The sequence below is a fragment of the Mytilus californianus genome, unplaced genomic scaffold (assembly GCF_021869535.1).
Source record: "Mytilus californianus isolate M0D057914Y unplaced genomic scaffold, xbMytCali1.0.p SCAF_7, whole genome shotgun sequence".
NCBI lineage: Eukaryota > Metazoa > Mollusca > Bivalvia > Mytilida > Mytilidae > Mytilus > Mytilus californianus.
In genome coordinates this window covers 43800616-43820457 of record NW_026262723.1, presented here as the reverse complement: position 1 = coordinate 43820457, position 19842 = coordinate 43800616, and the positions used below count along the sequence as shown (strand labels likewise).

At 32.6% G+C, this 19842-nt stretch overlaps 1 protein-coding gene across 1 annotated transcript; it reads right to left on the bottom strand.

The window, feature by feature from the left end:
• Window positions 1-6468: 6468 nt before the first annotated feature.
• LOC127707888 (uncharacterized) lies at window positions 6469-19629 on the bottom strand. The gene is made up of 7 exons (XM_052212645.1): window positions 19237-19629; window positions 13829-13934; window positions 12339-12571; window positions 10436-10454; window positions 8918-8948; window positions 7338-7641; window positions 6469-6665 (listed from the first exon to the last, which is right to left on the bottom strand). The coding sequence occupies exons 1-7, from the start codon at window positions 19289-19291 to the stop codon at window positions 6652-6654; spliced, it is 762 nt and encodes a 253-aa protein (XP_052068605.1). The 5' UTR covers window positions 19292-19629; the 3' UTR covers window positions 6469-6651.
• Window positions 19630-19842: the final 213 nt, after the last annotated feature.

Genomic DNA, 19842 nt, shown 5'->3' with positions numbered 1-19842 from the left:
AATCAAATACCGGTATTCATTCATGACATTATCGAACCCAGTAGCTTTATCATACTTCAATCGTCTTAAGCATTTTTCTAATTCAGTTTCTGTAAATGGAATGTCTAGTTCTTCATGTACATTTGGTAAAGTTTCTGTATTTGTTTCCTTGTCCGTTTCTGTGTTCTTTGACATTAAGGTTTTATAATGTTCCTGAAATTGTTCCAATGTTATTTTTTGCTCGTTTTCAGTCTTCGGTCTTCTGAACTTCTGGTAGAATTTATTTGGATTTTTTCTTTGTAAATTTTTCAGCATATTACCTTGTTGGTTTTTGCAATGTCTTTTAAGTGTCATTTCCATACATTTTATATTTCTGTTTAGACAACTGAAAACGTTCCTGACTTTGAAAATGTACAAAAACATAAAGAGTTGGTAATTTTGAGGATTCAATTTTTCTTTTTTAGGGGGGGGGGGGGGGGGGGGGTAGGAGAGACCGGATACTCAACCCTTGCAATTATTATGTCAATTGTTGAAATAATAAAACGAACAGGCGTCGAGAGTAACTGACCCCAAAAAACGTTGGTATTGCATATGACAAAATAACATGATTAGTTGATGCAATATATTTATTACAACAATAGAAACGAATGTACTTTAAACCCGCTGCATTTGTTTGCACCTGTCCTAAGTCAGGAATCTGTTGTTCAGTGGTTGTCGTATGTTGATATGGTTCATAAGTGTTTCTCGTTTTTTATATAGATTAAACCGTTGGTTTTCCTGTTTGAATGGTTTGACCTATAATGGTTTACTTTTACAAATTGTGTGACTTGGATGGAGAGTTGTCTCATTGGCACTCGTACCACATCTTCTTATATCTATTAATTTGCTAATATTGAAAACACGCCAAAGTCGTTATGAATACGCAGCAAGAAATTAAATCTAGGACATTCCGTACTCAAGTTGAGCACTATCCCGCCGAGGTCTTTCTATTAAGTATGGCATAATTATTAATTGATTTGAAAAAGAGAGGCGAAATCAAACTGAAAATGCCCTCTCGAAAAACGAAAACGACGAAAAGACAAATAACAGTACACGAAACACGACATACAAAACAAAAGACTGAGCAAAATGAACCCCACCAAAAACCGGGGTTGATCTCAGGTGTTGCGGAAGGGTAAACAGATCCTTCTCAACATGTGGCACCTATGAAAGATGTATTTTGCATTGAAAAATAACACCGATTGAAATATTTATGTATGCCTAATTATATTGTTTTTTTCATTTTTCGTCATATGTTGAACAGATTCTGATTACCTTTCGATCACCCCCGGTGTTGGTGGGGTTCGAAGTGCTAAGGCTTTAGTTTTCTCTGAAGTGCTCTGTTGACTGTTTTTTTGTCGTTCTTCGTTTTTAGTTTTTTAACCATGTTATTGTCGGTTTTTCGTAGATTTTCGATTGTTCCTTTTTTATCTTCTGCCTCTTTTTAATTTGCATCTACTTAATATAATCTATTAATGAATGATTTGAATAAGGTTTATACGAAATCCAAGGCGCGCGGTACTAAATTAAAAGATTTGCTGCCAAACCTGCAGAACTCGTGAAAGATTTGATTTGGCAATCACCTCGTGTACTTTTATTTTTATTTGTGTGGAAACAGTTTCGTAATATTACACCAACCTATTTTTTAAATACCTACCTCAATCATGTTAGAAGGGTTAAAATCATCTACAAGCAACGTTCATTCTTACCTAGAACCTATCATTGGCAGCAAAATTAATGTCTGAGTAACGATGAATTATTATGCGACCTCCACTAAACAAAGTAAAACAATATAGTCTAACGGTTGTGAACCGAGTGAGGTAAAGAAAGATACGATATACTCTAACGGGCTACATAATGTAATTAAGTTAATATTGATTAATATAAATTAAATCGATAGAATAATAAAAATCGACTATATGAATATAAAACAAATTCAAACAGGGCGTACCCGAAATGTACTATTCTTCAAAGTACGTGTATATTGAGAATATCAATATACTAGTATAATATTATCCTGTTTCGGGAAAAATCTCTGCCAATAGTTTTATTTGAACCGTCGATGAATGACTGTCATTTTCTATATTGCTTTCTTGTACTATTTGATTAGTGGTGGTTGATTAATTTGATGTATATTCGTCAAATTTTGCATTACTTTTACCTAATCTAACATATAACAGATCGATTGACATTGCTTTCTGTCTGATCGCATGCAGGAAAATTAATAATGTATTAAAAACGGAACGAAGTCATAATGTGTCATAATTTGTACATCAAAACACCCATGATAAATGACCCCAACATTTCTAATCATTATATATAAAAATAAGTAGATGTGGTATTATTGCCAATGAGACAACTATCCACAAGAGACCCAATCACGTAGATTGCAAGTTTTCACAGGTCACCGTACGGCTTTCAACAATGACCAAAATTAATACAGTATAGCAAACTATCAAAAAATCCTTGAACTGAGAAAATGTAAAACAATTCAAACAAAAAATCAACGGCTTTATGTACAAAAAATTAAACAAATAACAAATATGACAGACATCGACCAACGACAACCACATAACTACTATCTATAGACCTGAGACAAACGCACACAGAATATGGCGAAATAACATGTCAGCGAGCGTTCAGTCCTCCCTCGTAGGTATCTTGAGACAGCGGTAAAGCAGCACACCACAAGAACAAACTGTAAAAATCAGTTAAAAAAGGCTTGACTTATCAGATCGACACAAAACACAAAAACATCAAACATATAAACTAAAGATACAAAGCACCGATACAACAACACTCATGGTTACTGAAAGCTAGTTAAAAGCCAATAACACCTAATAAATCACTTATTATGAATCATGTATCCCGCAGACTATAATAGCAATATTTACACATCCAGTGGATTTATGTAAAGACGTCATGACAGTCTGAGAAAAACATGACCTGGTGCAAACCCAAAATAAAAGTTTCCACATGATGTAGGGCTGTAAGTGTTCGTACACATGTAGCTGTATAAGAATACATATTCAGTAACAATATAAATTACCATTAACAAAATAACAAAATCAATGCCAGTACAGACAAAACAATATCTAGCAATGATAATAGTGTGAAACCGGTTACCTTTTAAAGTAAGTCTATTTAGAGGATCAATAAGCTACATGGATCGTAATTAAATCAATGGGCTATGTAAACAGCATCACCGTAAAAAATGAGGATGCGACATTTCGTCTGTAATAAGTTGTCCTCGGGCACAGTTTGGGGCGAACCAAACATTTACGAAAGAACTCAGTATGGTCTTCAAGCAACATGTAACAACGCCATCACTGACCAAACAACTTACCAGTGACACAAGGATCACGCCTTCAAAAATCTACAGTGCATACACAGACAAGAAACACCGAACGAGTTTGGACATAGTTACTTACACCACAAGATGGGGCCAAAGGAACATCACAGCCCAAACAAGGAAAATCCTTTTCCGCAAACTTTTATAAAGAGTTTGCCCGTGTTACACTAAAACATCCAAATCAAGGAGGGGATAGCTATAATTGCCGTCTATATTAGATTCAATTTCAGTAAGCTGTCTTGGGTAATATATCTAGAGAACGCTTGACATTAACGCCAAAACACCATTACTGAAGAGACATTATTGTTGAAATACGCATCCATACCCTTTTTTAAACTTTATTGCCGAACGTACATAGATATTGTCAAATGGAAAATTATGACTTTAATCGTCTCGCCACAATCGTCATGGCGTTGTCAGATTATTTTCGACTTATGAGTTTGAATGCTCCTCTGGTATCTTTCGCCTCACTTTTAAGTATATAAACTCTAAATATAATTAAATTTTTGAAAAAATGATCATGATTAAAAAAATAAACAATTTTGATATTTGTCTAATAGATGAAAGGTGATTGTTTCTGTAGCCGTGACTATTAATTAGATCTCTTTGTAGAAATCAATTATCAAAAACATTAATAACTATTCTTACCCGGATCACCCTTTCAAATCATTCATAAACAGAATGTTTTATTGCTGTGTGAAGATTAATATAATTTCAAATCTTTATATGGTAACATTTTATATTTAATAACATTCATCACAAGCAGAGTAAATGTGAAGGGTTATATTTTCGCGGAGGACGAAAAGAATCAATGCTATCGTAAATGGTGTAAAGCGGCGTACGTGACTCTGATCGGATGGTATAGTCAAGAACTGTCTTAGCACATGATAATATTCATATGAAAGGACGGAGTTTACATTAATAATGCAGTAGTGGCTCAACACCAACAAATCAGACAAAAATATACAATCATCGTCAATATATTAGTTTCTATCATATGTCAAGTTCTTAATCGCTCAAACAAGTTTAATTTTGAACAGGAGTGCACATGCTACAAATGTTCCGCCTGATTTACTTATCATGATTGAAGTTACGTTGGAAGTCTTGTATATGATGATTTTACTGTATCACATAAACTTAACGTAACATGTACCAATGATCCGTGTGAATGAGGTCAAGGTAAAAAAACCTACTAGCCTAACGTGTATAGCTTACAATCATTACATACACTAAATTTAGTTAGCCCATATTGCTTATAATATCTGAGAAACCTTATTACGAAAATTTAATGTTAACCAATGAATCATCAAAATGAGGTCAAGATCAGATAAAGTCTGCCAGACAAACATATAAAACCTTACAATCATTCCATACACCAAATAAAGTTGATCTATCACTTAAAATACATGAAAAATAGTCTAAACTACAAAAAAATAACAATGTCCAATAAATTATGAAACATGTCAATGTCAGATGAAACCTGCAAGACGGATTTGTACACCTTACGATCATTCAATATACAATATACAGTTTATGTATAATTGCTTATAGCATGTATAGTATCAGACAAACAGACCAAACCTGTACATTGACCAATGAACCCCGAAAATGAGGCCATGGTCACATGAAACTACCCAATAGGGTATGTACATCTTTTAATCATCCCGTGCACCAAATATAGTTAACCTATTAACTATAATGTCTGAGATACGGAATTGACTACGTAATTTGGAACTTGACCTTAATCACTGATCCATGAAATCAGGTCGAAGTCAGGTGAACCCTGTCATACGGACATGCAAACTTTGCAAGAATGCCGTATACCAAATATATTTATCCTATTATTCATTATAAGTGACAAATTCACATGACAAAAACCCATACATTTTTATCAGTCGCTAATTTATGAAAAAGAGGTCAAGAACTATGGACATATAAAAGACGGAGACTTCGGAACTCAAGGCATCTGCATACATTGAATTAGGAATCCAGGTCTTCTTTCTTCTTAGATATTTACGCCGCCGGATTAGCATCCCTATGTCTTGCGTGCAATGTTCGATGGGTACAAAAATAGAAGGCCGTACGTGACCTATAGAAAAACACAGCAAAATAACTATAATAGAACTGAGATATTCTGCTTTGTCTGACAAACATAACATTTTACCACTTAATCTAATAAAAAAAAAGGAAAATCACGAACTTTCTAAATGTTTGTCTCCTCATCCCGTCTCGATATATATTTATAAAACTTCAAAAAAATAAATTAATTACATGATACAACATAAACATTAATAATGCTCCTTTTCACCATCTTCCATAAATGTATACCAAGCACACTTTCGTAGGTAAAAAGTGGGATACAATTTTCTATTGAAATGCCTTAATAGACTTATATATTGTACCAATCATCATGCATATGACGGTTTAAGTGTGTATAATATTTTCAAGCTTATTAAGATAAACTAGAAAATAACCACAGAGACCTTAAAATATGAATTCAGGAAGAATTAGACATATGTAAAGCTCAAAGAAAGATAACCCAAATGATTCGCTGTTTTTTTTTGTAATAAATCTGTCAAATGTGTGTTTCGGTCACGAGTTCACTGGACCCTAGGGGGTTAAATGGGCTCTTTCATACGACATGCCCAGTATTAAAAATGCTATATATTTTACTGGGCATGTCGAATGCTTTAGAAGTGCGTCCGTTTGAGTGGGCTGTGCTGGCTGTTCGGGATGTATAAATACGCAGCCACGTCCGATGCCTCTTGTCAAGAGGGTACTCTCACTATGCAAGAAATATTTACCATTTGACGTTAAGCAAACAAAAATCAATCCGTCATTGGTCAATAGTGTGTGTATGCACGGTAGTGTCTGTTTTTTTTCTCTTTGTTACCGTCTTCTATGAAGGATTTTTTGTCTTTTAAGTGTATATGGGTGTAAATGCACTATTGTATCCTGTTCAGGCGATGACGTCAAAACCTGAATTTGTGTGTTTTTTAAAACTAATGTCCTTTCAGTATTTATTTGTTTGGATCAAACTTGTTGATCCATTTACTATGATAAATCATTCTTGTGTGGCAAGATTGTAATACTATTGATATATCTTAACATTTAATATATAATTTCTGTACATATATATATAAAAGTCATATAGAAATCGGAAATTATTATGATTTAAAGGGACTTCATCGTTTATCAACACATTTAGTCGATCAATAACTGCTTCAACCTCTCTGGCCTATCACATCATTTTTCTGTACGTTCATGTATTATAGTCCTTCTCAGAAGGCTGTAACTGAAAAAAAATATAAAAACCATTCTTTCAATTATCATACCGATCTTGCCAGCAGATTATAATTAAATATAAACTATCTGAACTTATCTCATCTTTTTTTCTTTAAAATTGTTGTTGTTCTGAAATAAAATTGCTTAACTTGTGATAAAAAAAGTCGTGTTCGTTATCACTGCTAAATTCTATGGATATTGGTCATTGAAATTGTTTTTATGTCAGTTGCGAACAAATTGTTTGCTAAAAAGAATACAAAAAAATCACTTATAGTTTAAGAATTCAGACACAGTGAAATTATGTCTTTTTAAATGTTTTTAATTACAACAACAGTTTTATCAGTTGTTTTAAATGATTAATTAAAGTAGCATTTGCATGCACATAAAACATATACGTTTGTAGACGATGCGTAACGGTACAGGAATCTAGTCCATCAACCTTTACGTGTACAGCATACAGATTTTCCTTCTGTAATTGAAAACCTCAACGTGCTGACCTGTTAGTGTCTTTGTTTCAAGCCGTTAGCCCGCTTTCTCATCGCGAAAATCATATACCTCATATTTCTCTTATATTAAGTGACAGACTTACAGACAAAACAAATCCGGAAGATTGAAAAAAGGAAATTGGTTTTTTAAGTAAGAGATAATATGTATAAAATACTGTCTAAGTTTCCTAACATACCTCTCTCTTGTAATTCCCTTTCATCACCAATGGTACCATCATTTGTGAAATCTATGGTCGCTTCTATCACTTCAGCTTCTATATACACAGACGGGGTCTTTTCTTTGTCCTTTACTCTTGCTGTTGAAGTAGATGATACACTCGAACTATCTCCGTCACTGCGAGATGATACTGGTACCGCTGTGGATGGATTTGTCAGTGATGAATAACGGATACCAGAAGGGTTATGACCTCTCTGCCATAGTGCACTATCGTTGTCAACCACATCAACAATAATTTGCTGATTATCTAAAACTACGGTTCTCTGTAATGATTTATATATGTGTTACTACTTTTCTTTGGTTTATACAAATAAAATCGAGAAAATTTAATTCAAAGTAAAATTACCAGATCTTTATATCTGATGAAGGTAATTCCAGAAAAGCGCTTCGGACGCATGAAATTTATAACGTGTTGTTTTCATTTTTTATATTATTACAAAGTTTTCAAAACGCTACAATCAATCGATCGTTTCATATTTGTATTTTAGGTAGCATTTTATTTAGAGAGCAAAGAAAAGCTATACGAATTGAGTATTTTGATTCAACTGAAAAAAGTAATACTGGTGAAAAAGAATATAAGTTCTTGGCTTCTTAGCTGTACAAAAAATGTACTTTAAACAAAATCTAACGATATATCAAAAAATATAAATCAAAGAAACAGTGCTTCTCATGTTGTTCTTCATTTTGACAGTTGCTGGGAGGTCTTCAATAATTAGCAGAGCTGCGAACTTTTTATGAACTCTATTCATGGTATTCATTTTTATGCTATAGGATACACTTATTTTTCATCACAAAACTTCAACGTCATATTCATTTCAAACAGTTTATTGTTGGTACAAAATGGTTTACGATTCCCAACCAATACTGAGAGCCAAAATTGAAGACTTCTTAAGGTTTATTTATATCGATCGCACGGGAGCATAGTTTAGTAGAAGAAACAGTTCTATTGATCAGTTTTAGTGTCTGACATCTTTAAATGGGTGGATAAATTAAGTTTCGCGTAACCACTTTCCTATTGAAAAATACGAAATTGCATTAAGTTTTGTGCTCTTTTATCTATAAACATAACTAAAGACTAAACAAAAGTGACGTGATTGTTGTTTACACGTCCACTCATATACCGTCCTTATATTGCAGATACCTAATATGTTAGTTATCAATGAAATACAAAAAAAAAATGGTGAAACCTATTACAAACAAATGCTAAGGTACCACTATGTTATTACGAAGGGTTGATCTATAATATCAAAAATACATTCAGGGCTCCATTTAATACCTTGCCATGAGTATTATTTATTAAATTGATAACTGAAAAGGCCAAACATCAACATTTATTTTAAAACATGACTTTTGTACTCTGCGGACCGAATAACGCACTTCTCAGTAATAATATTAAGTTGAGAATCAATTTGTCCCCAGAAAACTTATACTGACATTTTATATCAAATTTCAAGTTACCCTAGTTAACGTAATATATCTATCAAAGCATTGTTATTGCGAAACAAAAGAGACCAAGGACAAATGGAATCCGATTCTTACCTGTAAAGTTGGCACTTCTTTTACTATATACCTGATAAAAAGTAAACGGATACGTTTGTATTGAATTATAATACAAAACAATGAGTAAGTATATTGTTATTACATCATATATATTCTAACTAGGTTTCCATTACGATACTGTCTGTTGGCTGATTCAAATGTTCTTCTGACCCTTTCACATCTTGCAGGTCATTCACAGGCAAATTTCAAATGAGAAAGGAAAGACGACTGATTAGATTATCATCGAGAAAACACATTTTTTTTTATAGATCAGATTATACAGTTAAAAGGGGAGATACCACGATTGCAATAAAAACCACAAGTTGAAAAAGTAACGCGTCTCACAATAACTAGGTTTGGCCAATGCTTAAAGTAAAAATGTATGAATGACTCGCGTGCAGATACCGATTGATCAAAGTTCCAAAAAAGTGGCGGATATTTTAGCGAATATGATTGCACGTTTTAGCGCTAAAGTATATATCATAACCCATTTTAGCACAAGATTGTTTTACCTAACAAAAATTACAGTTACCGTTTGAGCGACAGAACATTAATGCGTTTTATACTCATTTACAATATCAATTAGTATTATTAAGATTGGAATGTATATACAAAGTGGGTTCTTGGTACACAATTTTTACAACATGATCATAGAATTCTCCTTCTAATTATCTTGTCTTGATTTCTTAGCTTGTTAATAATTTGCCGATTTGGTTTAATAATTTCAACACAATTTATTTGCTTAAATATGCAATAGGGACGAGATTCATGTTAATGAAACTTATAAAGTCTTCTCCTTTCTTAACCGGCCCTAAAATGGGCTATAATGTATATCTTGCGTCCGTTTCATAGGACATTAAAATACACGTTATTCTACTATACCGCTTTCAGTGCTGACGAAGTGTGTTTCTGGAATAAACTACACCAATTACGTTCGTTAATTAAAGTGTAGCAAGTTTTTTAACGTGTGGAGCAACAAAACCAAAACCGGCCTAAACAGAAAAGAAACCTTACACCCAATACATACACATAATTCAGTTACTGAAAATCCATAATCACAATGCTTTTATTTGAATCATAAACAAGTAATTTAAGTCCAAAACGTTTAGTCAATAATGATATTAATACTCACAATACTTAAAGATTATACATAAAGTCCGTGGTAGAATTCGACACGAACTGATCAAGTTTGTTTATCTTAGCCAGAATTCTAAATCATAATGGCAAAAAACATGAACACTCGCCAATAATACAAAAATATGGACCGACTTTAACAGGCTTGCACTATTTTTTTGTTATTTGTGTTATTTTGTGATCATGGGTCATTAATGCGTAAAACTCATGCTGTTCATACAGTTAGATTTTAAAAGATCCTATGTAAGAAAGTATTGAGGTTGTGATCTATAATATGCAACACGCATGGTTCCATGCAAGTTCTTGTTAATTTGACGTTATTTACTCTAGACACATAGTATAGGTAAATACGAATAAATTATAACTTACGAGAAAAAAACTTACCCATTTGGATGTCTTACTTCTGCAAATAATAAAAATATACATTGTTGATATCCAATGGTATTTTAGTACATGTTACCGAGATTCTGCATGTAAATATATTAATACAGAATCAACTATTTCAGTTTTGAAATAATTGGAATAAAATATTCTTAATTTTCGAAAAGAGTACCAAAGCACTACCTAACTAGGCGGATAATACTCTCTTGGAATGGCACGCCAACTGCATCGGTACTAAACTAAGTTGCGATGAAATAAATAAATAAGGCGAGGTGGTATATTTGTCAATGACACAAATGTCCATTAATTATTATAACCAAAGAACACAGGTGTGGAATCATCGTACGGCCAACATATCTTTAGCAAGGGAAGCTATAAAAGGCCCTAGATGACTAAATATAAAGCAATTCAAAAGAGAAAACAAACGGCCTGATTTGTGCTACAAATATATACGTTAGGAAGACATCATCCTATGACAATTACTGGATCATAAACTCCTTGCTTAGAACAATGACTATTAATGTGTGTGAAGGGATTGAACAAGTTTGTGTAAGCCTTAGCTCCTCTAATTTGAGACAGTGGTGTAACAACACAATATAGGATCAGTTAGAAAGGACTCGGCTCTTTAGATCCTTGTTGCAGTGTGTACTTTTGTATATCTTTTGATGGTGACTCTTTTAGTGTTATAGTATTCTTTTATTTGTCTTTGAAATTTATTACTTTTACTGTTAAGCCTATTTTTGGCAGTACAATGTATCCCTTTGACGTGGCTCAGTACTTTTACATCCCGTCATTGTGTTGTAGTGCTGTGGTAAATTTTTGTATTCTTGTCTTTGCTAATGTGCTTTGTTGTCTCTTTGACACATTCCCCATTTCCATTCTCAATTTTATTTGTCTTTATACCTTTTTGTTTGTCTCTGTTGACATATTTGCTTGTTTTTGTAGTGATACATTTGACGTGGCTCGGTACTTGTGCATCCCGTCATTGTGTTGTTGTGCTATGGTAAATTTTTGTATTCATGTCTTTCGTTTTTGTTAATGTGCTTTGTCTATATGCCTTTTTGTTTGTCTTTGTTGACATATTTGCTTGTTTTTGTAGTGATTAAGATTATAACACAATGTTGACTGCTGTACCCTTATTTTTGACATTTTTACCTTTTATGTATGTTTGTTTTGTTCACACATCGCTGTCAATATAATTGAATTTTATGCGACTGTCATACATTGTACAAGTAAGAGGTTTAGCTAGCTATACAACCAGGTTTAATCCACCATTTTCTACATAAGAAAATGCCTATACCAAGTCAGGAATATGACAGTTGTTATCCATTCGTTTGATGTATTTGAGCTTTTGATTTTGCCATTTGATTAGGGACTTTCCGTTTTGAGTTTTCCTCGGAGTTCGGTATTTTTGTGATTTTTCTTTTTACATTCATTTATTTCCAGTAAGAAAAGAAGAGTTTTTTATGGATATATCAAAAATGTAATTCCATATCGTGGAAAAACTTGTCATCACAGTGACATGGAATATGTTTAAAGAAAATGTGGGATATCATAGGTCAATTAGACAGCAACAACAAAAAACACTACAGTACCATCTTGAGGTCAACATAATTTATGGTCTTCAATAACTTTACGTCTATCACATGTCTGATAATAAAATTGTCAACTGAAACAAAATCGAAATAGTCGACCCAAAACATAGTCCGTATATATTCAGTGTCCTCCATTGATTACAAGATCGATTTATATATTTTGGATTATAAAAATAACCAGACTATTAAAGCAAGCAACAATATGGAATAAGTAAACGAAACGTTTATATAAATAACAATCATGATTATTCTTTTGGCACATTTTACTATTAAAGTAAAAATCCCAGTCATAAAAAATAATTTTACTATACCTCTACGCCAAGATCCAGGTATCTGTGGTCTGCTCCTGTGCAAATAATTCATTTCCATATCCAAACCTCCATTTTGTTTATCTTTTATGGCATTTTTTTGTTTCATTTGTTCTTTCATCTGACGCTTGATTCTTTTTCTTTTCTCTATCTTTGCCAATCTTTCTTGATCTATCCATGATCTTGGAACCTTAAATCGTCCACGTTTCAACTGTATTTTTCTATATGCATCTCTCCTATATGGTAAAAACGAGTAAACAGATGAACGATTACATGTACGTCTTGTTGACGGGAATTTTTATAATTCTATTTTAATTATGTATCAACTATTATACTTAATTCGAACAACATAGCATGGATTTCGTTTGGTAAGTTCGTACAAATACTTGTTATAGGAGACTACATCGCTATAAACGACATAATTTGAGAATATGAACTGTATATCATGCCTTTAAACCCTCTTATTTTTCTAAACGGATAAATATTGAATTTCTCAAATTTTCTCTTAAATTCACTCTGTCATGTTAATGCACGATTTAATTTTCAAATTGAATGAAAATAAATGTGATATGTTCATTGATACATCAACCCAACGACATAGAAAAACCAAAAATAGTTGGTGGTCAACATATTAAGTTCTTATCCACGGAAAGATATTTATGCGTGAAGGTCTCAATCAGCTAATCTTTTAAACAGAAAGCAGAGATTATCGCAAATCTGCCGTCAACACACCAATTCCCAAAATGACAAAATTATTGGATAATAAAGATAACAATGACGACGTTTATGACTTCGGACAGACATTTTAATAACAATTTAATAATTTGACCATGTATTAGAGCTGTTTGAAAAATGGAGAATATATACCAAACAATACAAATGTCAAGTATTTGCAAATAACCGATTTCCCTCCTTATTTCAAAATATGCAATGGGGGTTTTCACTTCTAAGAGCATTACGTGTGTGTATTACACGACTTTCAGAGTATTGCATGTTTTATTACATTTTAATCCTACATGATGACCTAAATGCTAATGCAACATCGTTTGTAACGTTCATTTTGATTGGATAACGTCGCCAGTTTTCATGGCATCAATTCACAGCTGATGCGTTGAAAACGTACGCGCAAGCGCAGAAAACGTATAACAGATTTTAAATGTATGATTTGACGTTGTTTTCTGTCAGTTTCATTAGAATGGAGATAACACTATTGTATTTTAAGCGCCGCCAGTGAACTTAATTTGCGACCATCAATGCATGACTCTCCCTACGCAAGACACCGGATTTAACATCCCCATTTCTGACTTGACATGGCTACATGTAAGTAGTATTTCGACACCCTGCACAACCAAACGGACTTCCTTTTTAGTATGGGTTTACATGCCAGGACATGGAAGTCCATGTGACCATATTTTGATACCTTAAATAACACACGGGGTCAAAAGCAATTAAAAAAACCACTAACACTAATATGATGCGTAAATGATTATTACCAAATAGCAAAAATTACAGCTACCAATATCACAAGGCAAAACAGAACCCCAGCAACTGTCGAGGCTGCTACAACTCCGGTAAATGCGTCATCTTCACAGGAAATACCTTTTAAATAAAAATAAAATGCACCTTTGAAATACATTTTTTTTTAATAAACTACCTGTTACAATTTATCATAGATTTGAAGTAACTAATGGTTTAGATTGTTGTATAGAGTAATACTCAGAGTAATATGCACCCCGTCAGAATGTGTTGAAAGGATATTTTGTTTACAAAGAATGGTCAGTCAAATATATATCATTTTCATATTTCATTGATTATATAAAAATTGGTTTTTCCATTGACTTTCATAACAGGTACATAAGTATATGTACTCATGTTTTAATGCTTCGATTGATTATTGCTTGCTCCATCATAATATGATTAAATTTCCTATGACTTCTTTGCAGCTGTGCTTTTAAAAATTGTTTCTAGAAAATAATATCAGGTATTTTGACTTAGTATCGATAGATCCCTAACAAAGAGATTACTCTGAATTTCATAACTTATTTGTATTTTGTATTTTTTTTGACAAACGCAATGGACGCCTTGTTAATCTCATAAAATGCTAAATTTATTCAGGTGTGCTTATGACCTAATTAAACCCATCTCGTTATGTCTTACTGCAGCCATTCATTTAAAGAGAACATCTCCATAAGCAATCCGTCTTATTAAGTTAGTACAAGTTTGAAATTAGTGTTAAATTTCGACAGTATAATACAATGTGTATAATTGTTGCTAGGTGAAAATTTTATGGAATATAATCAGTCCATTGTCAATTTTAGTAACTATTTGGTAAAATATGAAAAACAATATGTATAATATAAATGAATTATATAGGTGAAACTTAAAATTGTTGGCCCTTTCAAGCACCTGTACATTGTCGTCGCAAAGCCTACTCTACATGGAAGTTGGTTATTGTTAGTTCTTAATATGCAAATGTGAATGTGAGTAGCTATATAGTCCATTGAGGATTTGTAGGGTATTGCCCTCTTGAGCTTAAAAAGCGTTTGCCCTGTCTAGCTCAAAACTTGTCACCATAACTACTCAAATATGGGTATATTGCTAGATCCTGATATGCAAATATGCATGTAAGTAGTGTGTACATGCATCTGAAACAATAGCAGACAAACACTTGAAAAAGGCCAAATCTATATCATCTTTAATAGCCCACATGAACGTCAATCCTGGATGCAGGGGAGGTGGTAGTTGTCCAGCTTAGCGCGAACGTTTCAAGTGAAAAGCGTGTATCACATCTGTATTTGTTAGATTTCTGCCTTGTTTAGTCTGTTAGCAGTATTTGTTAGATTTCTGCCTTGTTTAGTCTGTTTTTATTGATTTTACCCCGCAATCGAAAGCTTCCACCATAATATATTTGATTGCACACTTCTTATATGATATGGTTTATCTTAGTTATAAAAAAAAACACTCAATACATTTGAAACTTAGCATATACATGTAGTTTACAATGCACTTTATGAATGTAAATGTTTCAGAATGTTTACATTTTATTATCATTATACAGAACAGTATTTATGTTTCTTAATCAGGGCAGAAACTAGAACACTTTATTCATACTTTTTATTTTTGATTTAGAAAAATTCAACTGTGATAGAATTAATATCCCTTGCGGTTTACTTTTAAGATATTTTTGCAGACCTAATATGTGGGTGGTAATGAAAGAAAAATATCAAAAGTAAGAATAATAATTTGTATCTGCATTTTTTATTTTAACAGATTACAAATATAGTTAAAATTTAAAATTTTGGATTCGCATGGCTTGTGATACATGCATGTTTACCATGTTGACCCACCCTGTCTCGCTTGTTCGGAGTACCTGCCATTCCTATACATGCTAATGAGACAACTTTCTCTACTAAATGACAAAGATGTAAAAATCACAGGCCATCTAGCGGTCTTCAACAATTAGAAAAAACCCAGACCGTATAAAAGTGATGACATAATGTGAAACAATTCAGAAAATACGAACCACCGCCTTATACTTTCACAATAAACGAAAAACCAGTTATGGCATGTTGATCAACAGTTAACCACTTCTCCCTTTTATACCAATACAGTACTTTTCCATGTTATGACGTAAACACATTATATTCAGTAATATCCCACGTTTGCTTAACTTCGGCAGTTGATGCAAACTTGAATATGATTTATTTTTACACTTAAATATTACCATTAACCTCGGGTTTGTCGCATGGCCCATTTGTCAAGGCTATGATGTATCCCTGTATTGGAAAAAGTTTTAAAAATATTTCCCTTCAACTTCTTCTTTATTTGATATACGTCTCATTATAGGTTTTTCATAGAATTACTTTCGATTATCGTTATGCTGTATTATCAAGACTGACTTTCTTACAGAAGCGTTACCATACGTCCTGTTAAGTTTATATGTTCAATAATTCGAGTTAGTACTTTCAAAACATATTGAAAAGACTAGTATTAAATAAAATTTATGTATGTTAGTTATATTATAATTCTAACTTTTTCATTTGCATTACAGAAATCAATATCTCATAAATAAAATAATTTTATTCAAATGGGGGCGTATGTTCGTTTATAACTGCACCTACATATGAACTTGTTAATTAAAAACTAATGTGGTTACACTTTTACATCAAAATTATATACACAACATTAATGTTATGCAGCGAGATTTAGTGTGTAAAAAACCACGTATAGCTATATATCATTTTAATTATATATTATCAAAACAATCATACTCTGATATAAACTTGTCAATATTTGAGAAAGTTGTGTGCCTTGAGCAAATTGGAAGTCCTTAGACACATATTAGTCTTTGATGTCACATAATTATGTCTTACATGAATGTGTATTTGAAGCATAACTAGATGTAAACAAGTAAATACGGTGTGTGTGTTTGTCCGCAGGTGTTACAAAGAATGCGGTTGTTTCATTCTTCTTTTTTCTTTTTGTTTCTTTTCAGCATACAAGAGAATGATAGATATAACTAAAGATGAAATTTCAGACAAATACGGTACATACGATTTTCCTGATTTTACTTTAGATTTGCTTCTATTTTTGGAACTTTTCATAGTCGTTAAATATACAAATCGTCTACAGAGCAAGACTTAAAATTCTAAAATCAACCGTTATTTTTTGCTTATTTATAAGTATGTGTGTGGTATAGTTCTTGTTTTTGTATGTGTGTTCATAATAATAGGTGTTCAGAGCTAGCGAAAATTCCTTGCATTACTAGTATATCATAATACAAAGAAGCCCTATCTAAATTCAGTTTTGTTTTTCTTTTAATTAGTTGAATTTACTTATTCAGAGTTTCAGTGTTTCAGCATGCCTGCATCGGTTTAATTCGAAATTCCTGTATTTTTACACTTATCGCTTCCTCTACTCCTGCATGTTGGACCCCCCTTTTTCCCGTCACTATTGTCCTTCAATTTCGGCAACATTGTTTTACCGATGATCCAATTTCATAAATAGCTTAAGACGATACAAGTCAAGGTAACAAAACAAAATGAAATCAGATATTATGTTCTAGTACTGGATGATTTTCTAAATATAATTGGGCAATACGTATACATGTATTTATTAAAAAGATGAAATTGAGAATGGGAATGGGGAATGTGTCAAAGAGACAACAACCCGACCAAAGAGCAGAAAACATCCAAAGGCCATCAATGGGTCTTCAACACAGCGAGAAAATCCCGCACCCGTAGGCGGGCTTTAGCTGGCCCCTAAACAAAAATGTGCAATAGTTCAGTGAAAATGGACGTCATACTAAACTCCAAAACATATAAATGAACTAAAATTAAAAATCATACAAGACTAACAAAGGCCAGAGGCTCCTGACTTTGGACAGGCGCAAAAATGCGGCGGGGTTAAACATGTTTTGTGAGATCTCAACCCTCCCCTATACCTCTAGCCAATGTAGATGAATGAATGGTATTCTACCATGTAATAAAACATCACTTAAATGTCTACCTGAGTATCTTACTCCTTTTTTTCATGAAAATTAAGTAGTAGGATTTATAAATATAAGTATTGCCCAAAATAATATAATTGGTAAAATTCGATTTTAATCAGATTTAAGAATTCTTTACAAAAAAAAAAACAAAATCGGTGCATCGAAATTAAGTGTAAGTGTCCTTGGGAGACTTATGGTTTTCCCACATATTGGCCTTGAGCGTAACTGGAAACCTGATATTCACTAAATTCAGCATTAGTACAATTATGTATATTTTGAAACGAACAAAAGAAAGGTATTAGCACAAAGAATCTTATGTCACAACAACATAAAAAAATTGCTAATGGCTTGTGAAATTATTCTTTTATATATCATCTTTTAAAATGATCATGCAAGCGAATCGTTCTTTATGTTTTATCACAAACAACTTTGTTTTGTTTAAAATGCAACATTTAAATCTCAAACACTTAACTTGTAATGCGATCATTCAAATATATTTATTCTTCCTTAAACAGAAAATTAAAATTTGATACCGATTTGCTGACACCAGTATTAATTATTCAGAAGGAAGTCTACTTAAAATCGTATATTTGTTTTTGTCATACTTGTTTTCACATTAAAAATAAAAAATAATATCGTTGGTTATTTGTTTCATTCAAAATTTGTTTCCCCTCAAGGTTTACTGGGAAATATAATTATGGTCACTTGGGTCTTCTCCCGATCGGCAAAAAAATCCTTGACAAAGTGGGGCGTCCGTTTAGCTGTACGGGATGTACAAGTACGCAGCTACGTCCGATCAGAATGGGGAAGTTAAATCTGATGCCTTGTTTAGAGAGAATGCCACAATCTATTCACGTTAGGAACCATTGCAACAGCTCTTTGAAAGGTCCATCGGTGGCCTGTTGCAAGGCAAAATTTCTGTCCTATTCAATACACTAGTACCCTCATTTTCCAGTGGCAGTCCAAATTTTCCCGACCTTCATCCTGGACAGTCTCTTATACAGGACCTACCTATTGTATTTATTGTTAATTCGTCCTGAACATGCATAAAAATACTTGCCACTGGACATTACCCAAACAACAATCAATCGATATATGTATAAATGACTTTCACCCCAATCTCTTGATGTTGTATGGACGACTTGGCCTTTAAAAGGAAATTTCTTGAATCATTAACTTTTCATTGTTTCCTTGATCATGCAATTCGTATTTCCTTCATCGTTATCTTAGTCAAAAACCATTACACATTCAAGTTAATCGTGACCTAATAGTGTCATCATATCACGATTTGTTTTATATACTACCTCTTATATTTATCGTATTTATTTTTTTTAATTTCATATTGTTCACTTCTTAAATAAAAAGGTGTGGCATGAACGTTTTTAATGAAAGTTTTTAAATCAAACTTACCTGGAAGAACATTTAAAATTGCGAAAGCTGGTAAAATCCGTTTAATATTTTCCATAATTCAATTTTTAAACATATAAACTTCCTTGATGTATTATTACAATAATTAGTGTCGCTTTTCCTCAATAACAAAGACGTACAGTAAAATCTAAATTTTGAATCTGCAGATTAAATTTTAAACCGACAATGCACAGGTGAATATTGTCATGTCAAATTGTACAAGTTTCAAGCATCAATAATGTCTATATTGAATTACTCCAAAAGTGGTAAATATTACAATTTTGTACAAGGTCATGCTCGAATGACAACATTTAACACACATCCAGTAGTAATTAATACGTGAATTTATTACAGTTTTAGTGCAGGAGGATCGCTTTGTTTATGCCTGTCACGAGATGTCGTAATATGGGTGTTTAATTCAACTTTGTATATAATTTCTCGATAAGAATTGTAATACTACAAACGTTTGGTGACTCATTTTAAAATACTGAATTCTTATAAAATAAGTTTTAAAAGACAACATTCATTTGATAGAATTGATCAGAGTATTTTTTTCCATTAAAATGAAATGCGATTCGACTAGCTCGAATTTTTCGATACAATGTCTGC